The sequence below is a fragment of the Poecilia latipinna genome, unplaced genomic scaffold (assembly GCF_001443285.1).
Source record: "Poecilia latipinna isolate Pla-1442-1.1 unplaced genomic scaffold, P_latipinna-1.0 Scaffold1008, whole genome shotgun sequence".
NCBI classification, from domain to species: Eukaryota; Metazoa; Chordata; class Actinopteri; order Cyprinodontiformes; family Poeciliidae; genus Poecilia; species Poecilia latipinna.
In genome coordinates this window covers 27,748-43,446 of record NW_015113624.1, presented here as the reverse complement: position 1 = coordinate 43,446, position 15,699 = coordinate 27,748, and the positions used below count along the sequence as shown (strand labels likewise).

At 39.1% G+C, this 15,699-nt stretch overlaps 1 protein-coding gene across 5 annotated transcripts in view; it reads right to left on the bottom strand.

The window, feature by feature from the left end:
* ankrd26 (ankyrin repeat domain containing 26) overlaps positions 1-12,583 on the bottom strand; it is a 31,371-nt gene extending 18,788 nt beyond the window's left edge. Inside the window, exons 1-22 of one of the 5 annotated variants that reach the window (XM_015050744.1) lie at positions 12,502-12,583; positions 11,261-11,546; positions 10,551-10,665; positions 9,975-10,148; positions 9,712-9,818; positions 9,474-9,611; positions 8,495-8,646; positions 8,354-8,380; positions 7,853-7,889; positions 7,704-7,770; positions 7,565-7,616; positions 7,361-7,485; positions 4,940-5,096; positions 4,499-4,560; positions 4,309-4,408; positions 3,925-4,029; positions 2,743-2,807; positions 2,568-2,664; positions 1,648-1,935; positions 1,470-1,553; positions 1,314-1,384; positions 445-522 (exon numbers count right to left, since the gene is read on the bottom strand). In XM_015050744.1, the coding sequence (XP_014906230.1) occupies positions 445-522; positions 1,314-1,384; positions 1,470-1,553; positions 1,648-1,935; positions 2,568-2,664; positions 2,743-2,807; positions 3,925-4,029; positions 4,309-4,408; positions 4,499-4,560; positions 4,940-5,096; positions 7,361-7,485; positions 7,565-7,616; positions 7,704-7,770; positions 7,853-7,889; positions 8,354-8,380; positions 8,495-8,646; positions 9,474-9,611; positions 9,712-9,818; positions 9,975-10,148; positions 10,551-10,665; positions 11,261-11,457 (2,298 nt within the window). In that variant the 5' untranslated portion in view covers positions 11,458-11,546; positions 12,502-12,583. Of the gene's footprint in view, positions 1-444; positions 523-1,313; positions 1,385-1,469; positions 1,554-1,647; positions 1,936-2,567; positions 2,665-2,742; positions 2,808-3,924; positions 4,030-4,308; positions 4,409-4,498; positions 4,561-4,939; positions 5,097-5,286; positions 7,128-7,360; positions 7,486-7,564; positions 7,617-7,703; positions 7,771-7,852; positions 7,890-8,353; positions 8,381-8,494; positions 8,647-9,473; positions 9,612-9,711; positions 9,819-9,974; positions 10,149-10,550; positions 10,666-11,260; positions 11,547-11,784; positions 11,987-12,501 lie in introns of those variants that run through there. The other 4 variants (XM_015050746.1, XM_015050745.1, XM_015050747.1 and 1 more) reach the window with 4 other exon arrangements.
* Between the last annotated feature and the right edge of the window lie 3,116 nt (positions 12,584-15,699).

Genomic DNA, 15,699 nt, shown 5'->3' with positions numbered 1-15,699 from the left:
TGCGGCGTTCAGCTGCGATGAAGCATTGGCCTCGACATCAGCTGTGAGTAAAGCTGACTTTTGATGGATAAAGCTATTGTTAACATCCTGATCACAGTCCGGTAGCGTTTCTTCACACAAGGAGCTGCCTGGTGACTCTACCATAGACTCCTCCTGTCCTGACTCTCTCTGCTCAGGGATGGTGAGAAGAACAGTACTTCTTGCTCTGGCTGTGGGGCGAACGATGTCCTCTTCTTCCTCGTCACTTGAATCTTCACCCGCAGAGCTGGACGCAGGAGAAGCGTCTTCCGTGGGGGTTTTCACAGAACGGCTTGATTCAAAAAGTTCACCAAACTTCTCCTTTAATTCCCCAGTGACACTCTTAAAGGTGGATTTTACCTCCCTTTTCTCCACCTCTACCCAGAGTTTCTCGTAACGCTTCTCCCACGGCGCATCTCCACCTACCTTTTCCTCCGTGTCAGAGCCTGCATGGCCTAAGTTGTTCAAACTGAACTCACATCCATCTACTGCATCATCTTTCTCCTTTGATGATGTGATTTGACAAGGAAGAACAAACAAACAAACAAACAAAAACAAACAACAAAAAAAAGACAGAAATGCAAAAACAAAGGTTTTGATATAATATCCAGAACACAAGGCAGACATAGAATCCACTTGAGATGTTCAAACTAGGGGTGAACCGATTCCGATTTTTGCTGATACCGTTGTTTTTAGTCTGAAAAGTCACTAAATATAACGGTGATTATTGTTTACGCCCATGTGGAGATGTGATCAGGTTTCTCGGTTAAGTATTGACCAGTCACCCAAAATTAAGGAAATTGGGGCCGATTTATCGGTGCACCCCTAGTTCAAACTGTCTATTTTGTAATGAAAACTGGGTAAAACTTTCCATCTCTAAAATTGCAAAACTGGTAGACATAACTCAAAAACCTGCAATCATTTTCCGTACAATGAATAATTTAGGCAATACACTCTCTTGGTTCACATTACAAATTTTTGACAGAGTGAGAAAGTTCAAAATACTTTAACAAATATATTGTACATTTGTTGCTTCTTGCCAGCAACACTTTAGTACATTTAGGTAGCTAGTTATACCTTGTAAAAAAGACATTCTGCTTTTGCTAAAAATGTTCCAAGTTATTCCAAATTAGAAGTCATCAAGGTCTTGCATCCAAAGAATGTGATAACATTTCTCTCCAATATGACTTGCTCATGTATTTTTAGAAAGAGAAAGACGCTTAAGCTGGAGACGATGTTGCTGAAAAGGAAAATTGAATTCAGGAGGCAGAGACAACTGTATCAACATTTCTCACCCTCTCCTGGTGTTCTTCAAAATCTGAACTGTCTTGAGTGTTTTCTGTCCCCTGAGAATGGTCAGCAGCACCTGGAGAGAAGATGGGAGTCAGTACCCAGAACACTGGGCATGTGCACGAATAAAGGTAATCTTAAAAAGGACAACTAAATTGTACCATGTTCATGCGTCGACCGTCGCCGATTGCCAGTTGGAGAATTTTCTCGAGAGCCTCTAGTCTTTTCTATCTCACTATCTGAATCTGGTTGCAGGACAAAGAAACAGATAAAAACTCTCGCATGTTGCATATGTTGTACTGGGGACACACAAGATAGAAAAAAAAGTCACCAACTTACCTTCTTCGTCGCCTGTCGTCTGAAAACTTATCTTAGTAGTATGAGGTTGGGGCAGCGGAGCAGAGACGGAGGGCGTGCTGGGTAGACTCTTCCCAAAGCTGCTGCTCCTCTTAGGTGTTGAGGTTCTGGGAAGACCACGATCTTCTTTCTGTCCACCACCAGAAGAAATACCGTCTTTCTGAAACTCCTCTTGGCCAGAGGAGGGAAACTTCAACCCAGGTGGTGTTCTTTTACTGATACTGCTGGTAGAATCCCAGTCTGATCCATCTGCACCACGAACATAAGATACTTTAAGTCAAGTAATAAAAAAAAAAGATTAGTTTGTGGAGCCACGGATAATACATTTTATGTCAAGTTAAACATTACACCCCTCTTCTCTTCTACTCTTCTAAGCTACAGTCTAAAGCAAAATATGCAAATACAGCTTTTAGTGATTACATCTGAACTCATTACTGTTACTGAGCTGCATCTTTTGCTTCAAAACGGGTCAGGACAGAAAGAAAAATCAATGCAAAAGTCAGTGCCGCATGTAAAGAACACAGGCTTTTTAATCGGTTGCTCATCAGCAGTTGTTTTCTTTTATGTTAAAACTTTGGTTGAAGTCAACAATAATTCACACTAAAGCAAAAAGAACTTCAACAATGACTCAGGTGAATGTTGTAGATTCATGGTAAGGAGAACATAAACCTGAAACAAATCCTAAACAAACAACACTATCATGCTTTGAAGCAGAGGTTTATAGAGTGAACTTTGTGCAATCATCTTTCAAAAGTACCTCTCAGATTATAGATTTGATGAGTAATTGTCTCACTCTTATGCTAAAACCATTACAGGTTGTAGCTTGTTTGATGGAAATCAGTCAAAAAATAGAGTAAAAGTCTTTTGTTGGAGAAAAAAAACAACAACAAAAAAAACATTACCTTCAAGATCATCTACATCCCCGACACCAAGCTCGTCCATTATGTTGACATTTCCTTTGTGGCTGCTCAAAACACTGAGCGCTTTAGAACTTTCTTTCTGTTTTAAATAAAAGACACAGCACTGTAATTGTAGCACATATCAGTTAAGTTCTGTGTCTCAACCTGTTAAATGTACCTTTTTCTGTACAGGATTGTCTTCCTTTGGAAGCTCCCTTTGATTGTCCCTACTGTCACTTCCATCTGAAAAAAGACGGGATGTGATTTTAATTGGCAACTACAGAGTTCTCCGGGAAGCATCCAGAAAATCCAGATGATGCAGGCAGTTAGGAGACTGTTAGAAGCATTTCCATGCAAATGAGCTGGAGGTTAGCATGTTTCTGCATCGCCATGCAAACTGATTTATTTGAATGGAACACAAGTTCAGCGATGGTTGAGATTAGTAGAGTTTAAATCACAACATTCCTTTAAAACAAGCCACCTACAGCTATCTTCAGTTACCTCATATTTCGTTTATTTTTTTTTTAACCTTAATAGCCACAAACTTCAGTGTATTTTATTGGGAATTCTGTAGCTGTGGTGGGACGTCTTCTAAGTTTTCATAAAAATGTTTCATTTCTCATCCAGTCAGCTTCTTCAGTTCTAAACATGGCTTGAAAGTATGAGGCTAATAAGTTTCAGCACGAACAATCAGATTAATAGAGGTCACTAATGGGGCCGTCAACGCAGACAGTGATTGAAGACAAGAGTGGAAGTAACTATCTATGTCTGGCTTAAATAAAACAACATTAAACATCTTTTAGTATGTGTCTATGCCTTCTCCTAAGATTGTAATTTTTAAGGGTAGTCATAGTGGTTTATAGTGTCTCTGAATTTTCAAGTTCTGGATCAGATTCTCTGTTGGTTTTAAGTCTAGATTTTGACCGGGCCTTTGTAACACATGAACATGCTTTGAAATAAACCCTTCTACTGTAGTTCTGGCTTGTTGCTCTATTGGAAGGTGACCCTCTTCCCCAGACTCAAATTTTGTGGTTGTAGGTTTAAAAATCGTGCTGTAAAAAAATGAAAAACAATACATTTTGTGCTGGTCTGTCATGTAAAATCCCAATAAAATCCAACAAAGGTTGTTCTTGTACTGTAACAAAAGGCAAAAAAGTTCAAGACTTCCCCAAGTTCTGAACTTTTGTGCTTTGCGTTTCTTCTGCAAGGCACTCTAAGTTCTGAAAATACTTAGAGTGCTCTGCACTTTATAGCGAGTTGACAGGATCAAGCAGGTACAGTGAATGCTGCATGCATCCCCTTATGCGACAATGATGTGATGGTGAGTTTTCTGATTAGCAGGGATTGAAGACAGGCGTACCCTCTCCCTGGCTGCCTTGTGGCATGCCTACATTCTTGCGAGGCTCTATCTCTGCCATCCTACTCCCTCCTTCCCCTCTTAAAAAAGAAGGAATGTAAAACACGTCTACAAAAAGAAAAGTAACAAACTGTTGGGACGGTTTTGTTCAAAGGGACACACTTTACATTCTGCATTTATAACTTTTACTAGACAAACATAAAAGAAGGATAAATGCCGTTCATTAAAGTGCAAGTTTCTGTAACAATAAATAGATAAAGTCACACGATTTGTGCTGCATGGAATGTTGCCTGGAATGACTTGATTGCATCTAGAAGCAAAAAAAAAAAAAAAAAACACTGAAACCTTCAAAAAGAAAAGTGAAAAATAATAAAAGTATACATTTACCTTCTTTGAGTGAATCTTCCACAGGAGCTGCTCCCTCTTTATTTGGGCTGTGCAGCCTTGGCTCTTCCTTATGCGGTACATTGGAAAGTTCAGAGTTTGACTGAAATTTACAAATAAATTTGAATACTTAAGACCGACAAAAACAAGAGCAGTCATCTGATCAGGAGTTCAGTAACATATTTGTTTATACCTCAGAGTCCCATGAACTCTCGTCTCCTTCCCCTTTCTTCAGACCCAGTTCTAACCGGAAGTCTACATAGAAATTTTAATTAATTAGTATAGAGTTTTTATTTTTAATACATCAAGAACACATTTCAAATATGATATGTACTGATGCTCGAACGCTAGAGCGCTGTAACAATTGCAACAATACTGTCAGTTTGCGAAACATGATCACTGAAAATCTGTGGTATAAAAATAAATCATGACTCTTCTTAAGCAAAAAGAAATATATTCATGATAAGCAAACATTTAGCGAACTTAGCATCCTCCAAATACATTTTTCCAGATAAATTCTAAAGAACTAATTTACTTGGACTTTCAGTTGAATCAAGTTTGACATCCGAGTTGAACTTTTTGGTTACATCGACTGTTAGGAATTTTCCAAGTAGTTCCATGTTAGTATTCATACCTCTTTTTTTATCTTTACCAACTTCTACTTTGGGGACAGTCGGAACTCCATCATGGACGTCCCCACTGTCTTGAGATTTATTGTTAGCATTTGATGAGTCTTTTTCATCTTTTCCGTTTCTGTCATTGTCTTTTTCATCTTCAGTAAAATTTTGTTTCTAAGAGAAAAAAAGATCATGTATTTAAAACCACATTTCACTGACATTTGAGTTCACAACTATAAAACAAATAGGCACAAACCAAGAATTAGGCTTTGCAAACTTAGCCAACTGTTGAAGGTCTTGGCAGAAGTAATGTGAATGCAAACCATCTTATTTGACACCCAGTAACCAAACATCCCTGTTTTACCTGAATACCAGGCTTGTCGGTGCTTTTTAGCTCGTGCCATCTCAGGCTTGTGTTCTCAGATCGATCGGATGAGCTTAGGTCCACATCATCAATGTCAGTCTGGGGTAACGCTTCATCAGAGACCTCTGAAAGTTGATGTTGTCCACCGGTATCATCATCCTGGATGGGTGAATTGGAAAAGACCACTTTCCCTCTCTGATCTTCGTCATAAGACTCTCTTGTTCTGGCAACGCTTGCGGTTTCAGTTTCAAGCGGAGCATATGATGTTAGTCTAGCTTCACCTTCATCAACTGACTTTTCACATAAGCCAGCAGAATCACCTCCAACATCAAGCAGTTTGGCTGTAGCACTGGCAAAGTCATACTGGAGTTTTTGATGCCTGCTATCAGAATCCTCACTCGACTCAACGTCTTTACTCTGATTTTCATCGACGACCAGCGTTTCTCCCTGAGCTTTGGCTTCGTCTTCAGCTTCATAATTTCCGTCGATGTAGGAATATGGAATCTCTTCGGTATCGTCTTCAGTTTGAATGTTATCTGTTTTTGCTTTTTCTGCTTCTTTCTTGTCTGACTCGTCACTCTCCTCTTCATGATCATCATCCCAACTGCTACTGTTCCCTTCCTCATTTTCGGAATCTGACTTTTCTTCCTTTATTGAAGAAGATCCTGCTGGCTCGCCATCATCACAGAGTACTGGGCCTTTTGTGTCTTCACACTCAAGCGCTACCGACACCACAGGGGAGGGGTCATTGGATTCTTTCTCAATACTGTCTGTTTCCTCTTCTTGCAAGGAGCGCTTGTGCGTTTCTTTCGTCTCATTGTCTGCTTCGTTTAAACCTAGTGATGCTACTTCACATTGAGCACCAGTGTCATTTTGGTTATCGACTTCAGAGGAATCCCAATCGGATTCAACTGCAGTTGCTACAATTGGTTTGGTTTTGGCCTGAGGAGAACTTGGTAAACCCGGGTCATCAATATCTGGCTCTGCTAAGACGAATTGTGTTGAAGAATCCCATGAAGTATCAGGCTGCTCCTCCTTTGCTTCCAGCTGCATATCTGGAGGTTGGAAATCGTTTTCCTGTTGAAGAACCTCAATGTTTGCCTCGCTCTCTTTGGGTATGTCAACATCACTTCCTTCTATTGAAGAGCCCCATGAGGATTTATGTCTACCTGCCTCAACAGGTTCCCTGCTTGACGAAGCATCGTCTTCCGCGTCAGACTTGACATTCTTTCCGACGTCGGCTAACAGCTTCCCAGGACAAGTGATCAAAGTGCTCCCACCAATTCCCTCTGCTTCATTTCCTTCCTCATCATCACTGTCATTCCAAACTTTGTCGACACCATTTGTCCCGTCGCTCATGGAATCCTTGTCATCATTTTCCGTCTCTCTGTCTGACTCCGCTTCTTTAACTTTACCGGGTGACTGAGCTGCTTCGGGGGGGAATGGGACTTGTGTTATTTGATTTGAATGTAATGCTTGGTCTGATGACCTCATACATTCCTTAGCAACGCTCTCTTCTTCATCGGACAGCTTTGATTCCACCCTAATGGCAGACACAATGCAATCACCTGCTACGTCTAATGTTGCTGGCATTGCAGAGGTTTTTGCACCGTCAGGATTGTTGACGTCTGCGTTTTCCATCTCCGCTTTGTCGACCTCGTGTCTGACGGTAACAGGAGTCTCAGCGTTCAGAGAGGATTTACTGTGGGGAGAGTTTTGAGTATCAGCTCTGATATCAGTTGCAGAGCAGTTCTGACTGTGATTTTCCTCCTCCTCAGATCCATCTTCTTCTTCTTCATCGCTTTGTTCACTATCATCCTCTTCACCTTCTTCCTCCTCATCATCTTCATCTTCTTCCTCCTCCTCATCTTCTTCCTCTACTTCTTCTCCAGAGTCCTCTCCATCAGAACCTTCCTCCTGAGAATTATTAGCACTTAAATTTTGCTCTGAGTGTTTTCCTTTCCCCCTTTCAGCTGAATTGTCTCCTTGTTTTTTGGCATTTGGAAAAAAACAAACAAAAGAACAGAAAGCCGTTACAAAAGCACACAGTAAAGCTTTACTACTACATTTTTACCTTTCTGGAGATATGAAGAGGTGATTTGGAAAGGGTGGGAACTGTAGAGGAATCTACTGGGACACTAGTTTTACGTAGCGGCTCTGATTCTGTGTCACTTAGGGAAGTGTCGGGTAGAACAGGAGCTACGGGGCAAACGGGGATAACAGATTACAATCACAAACTACTATAATTAGTAACAAATGACTAAAAGATTCTTGGTACCTTCTCCCATTTTAGATCCCAAAAATCGTCTTAGATTCACTTTAAGTGGTTTCTAAAGTTCAAAAACATGACATGGAAGTTACATTTGAACAAAATAAATAAATAAGGCTGTTGTGCGTCAAATATAAGCCTCACCAACCTTTCCCGCAGAGGAGTCATCATCATCTTCTGTTGAGGGCCATTCGTCATTAGCACTTTTAGAAGCTCTAAGGAAGGAAGAACGATTACAGTCAGGAAAATCAAGTCGCAAAATGGAATTATCGAATGCAACAAGAAAACTCTGCTTACCGACTGACTGACTCTGACAACGAATTGTCTTCTAAATCTGCCACAAGGGAGAAATACGTTTTTATTAATGTTTTGTCTAAAGAAAATTTACCAAGACATTCCTCCGACGTGAAAAAGATTCAAAGCATTTAAGGCGCCCTATAGAAATTCGTATACCTTGAAATGTTTTCACATTTTCTCAACTTTAACTGTGATTTTAAAGTTAAAATAATACACAGACCAACACACAGAACTACATAATAAAAGTGAAATGAAAGGAATCTACTAGACTTTTTTTTTTTGCAAATACAAATGTCAGAAGTGTTTTTTCCCCCAAATAGAATCGGCCTCCTTGACACATTACTCATTGACTCACATCTAGAGACTGAAAGTGAGCCAATGTGTTTAGCTCTGTATTTAGCACCATGTGTGACGGAGCCCGATCTTAATAGTAACTCAAATCTGGCCGTTACAATGGAAAGCAAACTAATTCTGCTAACAAAGTTCATCTAAGCATAGTACCTCCCCCAGCTTCATTTGTCCCAAGCTCTAGATCCAGTCAAGAGGTTATGCGTGAGGAATAAATAAAATGATCAGTCAGTCATACAGGGGAGTCAGTCAAACTTACTTATTCACTATCTAACCAAAATAAGTGTGTACCACCTTTATCAGTGGCTGGTCCTCCCAAAGAAAAGCCTGGTTCTGGATCATGGAAGGGAATGCTCGGTGGTTTTTTCTTCTTGTATGAACCTGGATATGATACTGAGGCCCTGTGTGTCCTCTTGGTCCCATACTCTGTGATTAGGAGGGAACAACTGAAAAGGAAGTGAGGAAAAAAAATAGAAACTCAAAATGCCACGGTGCTCATATCAAGCATGAAAATATAGATTACTGTTAGTTTTGGTGTTGCTCAAAGAGATTTTAAAACCACATTCAGTGCTGTGAAAGTGTATCTGTACCCACAGGTTTCTCCTGTTTTTACTTTTTTTTTGTTGCACTTTGGGATAATGTGAGAAAATGCAAGTCCATTTTAAAATGTAATTTCTTTCATGAAGGGAAAAGAACCTGGAACAAAGTGGAAAAGTAGCTGCACACTAAACTTAAAAACAGCATAAAAATTATATTTGCAGATAGTCTTTTACATTGTTGTGGACATTTGGCCCAAAGTCACTTAGTAAAAGTTCCCAGCATGTTCTTTGCTGACTGACTTTCTTTCCTTATGTGTTTTTTATAATTCAGTTCAATGTAAAAAAAAAATACTTTAATTCATCACTTTTTATATTTAATGTTATTCAGTTTTCTTTACAGAGTTGTTGTAGATGTTCTGATCTGTAAAACAGATCGGAACATCTGATCTGTTGTTTAAAACAGATCAGTCAGATCAATCAGTCAGAGCAATCATCTCCAGATGTTCCAGACCAGTCCCCAAAACAGAACCAATACTGTATATTGCAAAGGATTCAGTGATTAAATGAAAAATCTGTACAATGTGCACATTTTTTCACCACATTAACCGATTAATCGTCAGAATAATCGACAGATTAACAGATAACTAAAAATAATTGTTTGTTGCAGCCCTAAATTACAGAAACAGCTTTTTGTTGTTGCCATGAATGTGTATTCATTTTTGAGTTGACCTTACCTATGATGGCCATTTTTTTGTGCGCAGTCATCAGCTGTCCACCCTCTTTTGTCCTTAATAGTGATGTCTGGATCGAACTGCAAGAGAAGCTTTACCATACTGTGTTGACCGCTGCTGGCAGCTAGCATTAAAGGGGACCTGAAAGTGAAATCAGTGTCAGCAGAAGAGCTTTCAACAGTTCGACACGTACTACCGTCATCAACCGCGACTGACAAATGGTTTCTTGTTCGGTACTGGCCTTTGTTCGTGGTCAAGAGAATTCACATCAGCTGACTCTTTTAGGAGAAACTCGGCCATTTCAATACGGTCTTCACGGATCGCAACAGTCAATGGGGCGAACCCCTCCTGGATCACAGATCAAACAACATTGATGAAATGGAAATAACACTTTGCCGTGAATGTGAACAAAATCTCAAGAAACTGTGACTAAAACACACTTTTCTGAAAAAAAAATAAAAATACTCGTTTTTGACAGAAAGCATAAACTCATACGGCAATCACCTTGTTTTGCGCGTTAATTTCTGCCCCGTGCTGCAACAGACGTGTCGCTGTGGGAATGGAGGGGATGTTCGCTGCTAGATGGAGGGCAGTATTGCCGTTGGCGTCTGCAAGATTTGGATCGGCGTGATTTTCCAGCAATATGGCCACGCAGCGTTCATGCTGGCCCTCTACTGCCTGTTAACCAAACAAAAAAATAAATAAAAATGAACATATATTAAGAATTGAGGGCTGGAACAATAGCCAGTAATGACACAGGAGATGGCAAAATGTCATAATGCTTCAACTGACAAGGTATAGAAAGCCTTAATTATGAAGTAAACCTGTAGTGCAGTAGCGTAATCTTGTACTGAGAAACCCAACCTTTAATTTGAGTGCATGTTACTGAAGTTAAAGCATAAGAGACACAAAAACTGTTCTAAAAACAATTAAAAAAAAGAGTGTCAGATTATGCAAAAGATTATTTTACTTTAAGGCTTTTTACGCATGTTCAGCAGGGGTGCAATAAATAAATCCAATTATTCAACACCAAAAAGAAAAGGATTCCCGGTCTCTCGGAGTGTCATCATGCAGGATTACCTTCATTAGGGCGGATCTGTTTTGATTGTCACGCAGGTTAAGTTTGGCTTTGCTATCAACGAGGAACTGAACCACTTCATCATGACCGGTAGCGCACGCAATGTGAAGTGGAGTTCTGTTAAAGGGAAGAAGAGTTCAGAATCATGCAAACACCAAACATCGAACATTTGTACAAACCCTTTTAAGAATCTTTAGAAAGTCATAAATAGAGACAAGTTAATTAATCAACCAGGGATCTGAATTGGATGATTTCATCCTCTTACTCATCAAAACTTAAAAATAAATAAATAAATTAAAATGCTCCTTTTAGTTCAATTAAAACTATGCATTGACGCATAAATTAAGATAATCTTATTATTTTTAAATTTTCCGATGCTCTTGAAGCTTAGAAATTAAATGGGAAGTGGGAATTAAGTAGAGGTCAGGGAACCTTTGCACCTGATTCATTTTTTTTAAAGATCTAAATAAAATAAAAAAATGTAATTTGCTCTGTATTACATTAACAGGCCATTCTAACAGTTGTTTTCCACATAAAATCTTGGGATACATGCATAATTTACTTAGTGCTGCAAGATTTATATAAAAAGCATACTGGTCAGGTTGGATAAGGACAGTACAGACTGGCAAAAGGTACAACGAATTTAGCTTTACTTTAATCTACCAGACAGCTCAAGCAGGGTTATACTTTACAGGAAACTTGTGAGGATTACCTGTTCTCCTTGTCAAGTTGATTGATATCGTTCTTCTTAGCCAGCGGCTTCAGCTTGGTCAAATCACCCTGGGAGACAGCCTTGTGAATCTTCCCCAGATCCTTGTCTTTCAGGTCGTAGCCATCAGAAAGTGCACTGACATTGTCTGAGGTGCCACAGTTCTTCTTTTTCTTAGTAAAGCTCAATAACTTCTTCATTGCATACGGCAGTTCAACCTCGCTCCTTAACCGTCACTACCTTCCTCTCGTTAGCTGCTGAGGGGTCACCACAGGCGTCTTTCCCATCCCTAAAAATAAGACGCAGAAAAGCCGATTAGAAGTGCCGCGAGCCGTTTTTTTTTTTTTTTTGGTTTGCCTTGATGATAAAGCTAATGCTGGTCCCCACGCGCGAATTTAAGGCGAAGTAGCTTCTGTGCCTTTACAGCCTGGTAATCGACTCCCATGTAAAGAGGCCACGATGCCCGTTAGGTGTAGTGTCTCATTACTGGAAGACGGTGTTGGGTGACAGAAAAAAAAAAAACATACCAGCAATGCTAACGACAGGTTTCAGAGGTGCTAACTGCAGTTCATCTCCCGACACGGTGTCTTCTAACAGTCCGTAACGACAACAAATGAGTTTAATTAAAAAAATTAAAACGTTAATATTCCGTTAGTGTTTGTATTCCGAAGCGTTTAAAATGAAAACAGCCGGTTATCACGTTAGCTAATGTCAGCGCTGACCGCAGTTATCGTTATGGCTTCGTGGTTGTTACCATGGCAACATACTGTATAAAAATATTGGTATGAGGCGCTCATAGCGAACTAGCTAGAGTACAAAAAATATTCGAATTCTCATCTAAAGTCAGCTTAAAAATAAACATTATTCACCATTGTTGTTTATGGAGTCCTGCTTAACATCATATTGAGGATTAATGTTGCGCCTCCCACGTCGTCACTTCACTAATGATGCAAACCGCCACATTTAAAACGAGTTTGCGGTGAGGCGCAGAACAGAAGAGATTTGACGACGACTGGGGAACTGCAGCACTAGGGAACGGCATCTTTTTGCTCATTCGGTAGAAAAGTATTCTAAAGAGAATATAAGTACCAAACCCGAAACATTGCTAACTAAATGCTAACTAGAAGTCACTAAAACTGTTTACAATATTATATATTAATACTTTTATACGCCTTAAATGCAAACAATTCCAATAGTTTACGAAGTGTTAATTGTAATAACAACATTAGACCAAAGTTACTAACCTGTTGATTGTCGAATTTCAGTTACTATCATCGAGCTAACGAAAGTATGCTCACATAAACATGCTTCCACTGGTAGTTTCAAGGAACCAATCAGAGATAAGTAAGGGGCGTTACTATTCCGATTAACCAATAGGAGACTTCAATTTAATTTAGAAAGGTTGGTTTACAACCCATTGAAGACTTTGCTGTGTAATAACAGACGTTTACCACAAGGTGGTGCCATTCTTTCAAAGATTGACTTCTATTGGCATATCAACAAATCACGGTGTTAAGTTCAGTAAATGTATTGACAGCTGAAATAAATAAATATTATGTCTTTTATTCTTGCGTGAGAAAATATTTAATCGAATTCCATCTGAGAACATTATTAAAGTCTAAACAGACCTGTCCTGTTTTTCTTTTTAGAACAACAGAATGGCTTCCCCTATCAGAGAACTTGTATTTTTCTAAAAACAAAAATAAATAAAATAAAATGAGTCACATTAATCTGACCTTCGTACATAGTGCAAGAGTGCATGGATTACATCAATGTGATGCCATGGCATTAGACATTTGACTAAGCGGTAAAAACCCATTCTCAGCCTTAAAGCTCTGAAGAAGTAGGCTACAGACTTTTATCACTGTACGTTATACCAAACTATGCAACACACAAAGAAACACTGAAATCTTTGAGATTCTTTCCAGTAATACTATTCAGATCACATGCCAAAAACGAGCTGCGTCTGATGTCACAGAGAAGAAGATGAACGCAACAGTAAATTCCCCTGAAATCCACCCTTAAATCACGTTGCATTGCTCTGAGGTCAGCATTAAATATTTATTCACCTTGAAAGAAAACTATGAAAGACCCCGCTCTAAAAATGTGATTCTCATAAAATGAACAACGCTGAAGATACATGTTGGCTAATCCAAAAACTTGATCTGGGTCGTTGGAGGTGAGAAGTTTTGTCCCGGTTTGATCTCTTTTTGTCTCCGAAAATTCTTTTTGAAAAGTAAGTGAAAAGAAAAAGAGATAAACAGGTTAAGAAGCTGAAGATAAGTCATTGTGCGAACAAGTCACTCGGGTTCCGCTCGTCTCTTTGTCTGCTGGAACCAATTATCTTTCTCGCAGCTCTGCAGGTGCACAAGAAATCCAGGAGACGTGAAAGTCATACTGCTGATTTCTGCTGCTTTTTGCACAAGTTTTTATTACTCTTGACATATCTCTGCCTTACTTACAATTCCCTTTTTCTATCACTTCTCATCAGAGGTGTTCATTGATCCACATCAACTACAAATCTTTCCACACTGTAGGAGCCCAACAATCTTTGTTCTTATCATTTGGTGCAGCCAATGCTTTCAGTTTTTGTTTGCTGGAAAACCAAAGTCAAGTAGTTCCTTGTTAATGAACACACTTTGAGCTACCAAAACAAAGCGATCTGTTCGTGTTAGCAGGCGTCAGAACCTCCAGAACTTTCTTAAAAACGTGGGGAAATTGATTCGTTATAAAGACGAGTTATGAAATCTAAGTGAAATTCTGGCTCAATTAATTTATTTGAAAGTCATTCCAATTTAACAAAGAAAGATCCATAATAATCCCTGTCAAAAAGGAGAAATATGATACTACATCATATGGTCACATTACTGTCGTAATCCATGTTCATCTGAGATTTTTTCTTCACTCGTCCAATTAGCTTAATCCCAATAAAGTATCAGTGTCCTTGACTTAAGAGGTGATTATATCTTATTGAAAATATTTTTAAAAGAACTGAGGACTGGAATGCATAATGTCACTGCTTTCTCCATTCAGGAGAAATCTTTACGTCGGTATCGATCCAAAACTATCGATACCAAGTCGATATCAGTATCAGATCTGAACTAGTTTGATAAGATCGATACTTTAGTTTCAGATTCCCTCTTGAAATGTAGCTTTATGTTTGTGTAGTAGTTTCTCAGCGCTACCATAAAAATCTTTTTACTATTGCAGTATGCTTACTTAGAAAACAATGCACATAAGTTTGATTTAATGTTCTATTGTTTCAGTTCATCTTAAAAACATGTTGTTAAAGTATTTTTGCAGACACCTACAGATTTTATATGCGTCTGGCTCCCTGATAACATTTAACATTTCACACAAAACAACCCTTTTCTAATACCTACATGGATTTTTTAAAAAAGTTTCTAATTGGTTGCGCTTGAGCTTATTTTGCAGTATCAAAGAAAAGAGGGTCGAATGCAAATGAAGGACAAAAAAATCTAAAAAATAAAAAACATTTTCCTTGCACTTCACAAATATGCTTTACTTTATATTTATTTCTCACAAAAAAATCCCAACAAAAGCTTCAAACTGCGAGAAAATTCAACGTGTTTGAGAATTTTTCCAAGGCACTGTAAACGAAACGTAGTTGAACGCAGACTGAACTAGACTTTGGAGAGTTTGGAGGAGTTTTGGCTTCCAGCTCAGCATCCCTAACGCTCATTCTGGTAGTAGCTGCCTCCCAAACCTGAAACATGAAGTGAGACATGATAAATGGGGTGAGCACACGCTGTTTAGAGCGGGGGGAAATAATTAAGTGCTCTCCGATGTACTATAACTATTACAAAATGAGGTTGCAACCTCGAGAAGAGGTCTGGTGTCAGCATCAGCAGAGCCCTGCATGTCAAACTCCCACAGCAGGTCAGGCAGGCAGAGAGTAAAATAAGGTTTATCTTTGCTGCGATTGGTTTTAAAGTTTAACGAGTCTTTCCGTGTCTCAGTAAGTGAGTTTGTCATCAAGCATCACCTCAGAGGTGAGCTCCTGTTTCTGCTGGAGCCTCAGAAGTTCAGGTATCAGTGGAATATGAACAACAATCAGAAACCATGTGTTTGTGCTTTCATAAAATAAAGAGTGAAAGACATTACCTGTCGTTTTGGTTTTAGTTTGAACCATAAAACTGGAGAGTTTTACCTAGGACATGTACGGTATGTGACCAACCAGGTTCACAGAGTCAGCCCAATGAAAATATGTTTCTCATCAGCTTTTCAACTACGTCTAATGAATATTATGAGATTGAAAAAAAAAAAAAAGATCATTTTTTTCCCCCTCTGGTAGGTTTAGCTGTGCCACTGGTAAATTCTACAAAAATATCCTTGCTGTATGTCACAGTGATTCAATGATCAAAATGCCGACAAGACTTTCCCAGATCCAAGTTTTCAGGCTTCAGACTCAAACACAGTTT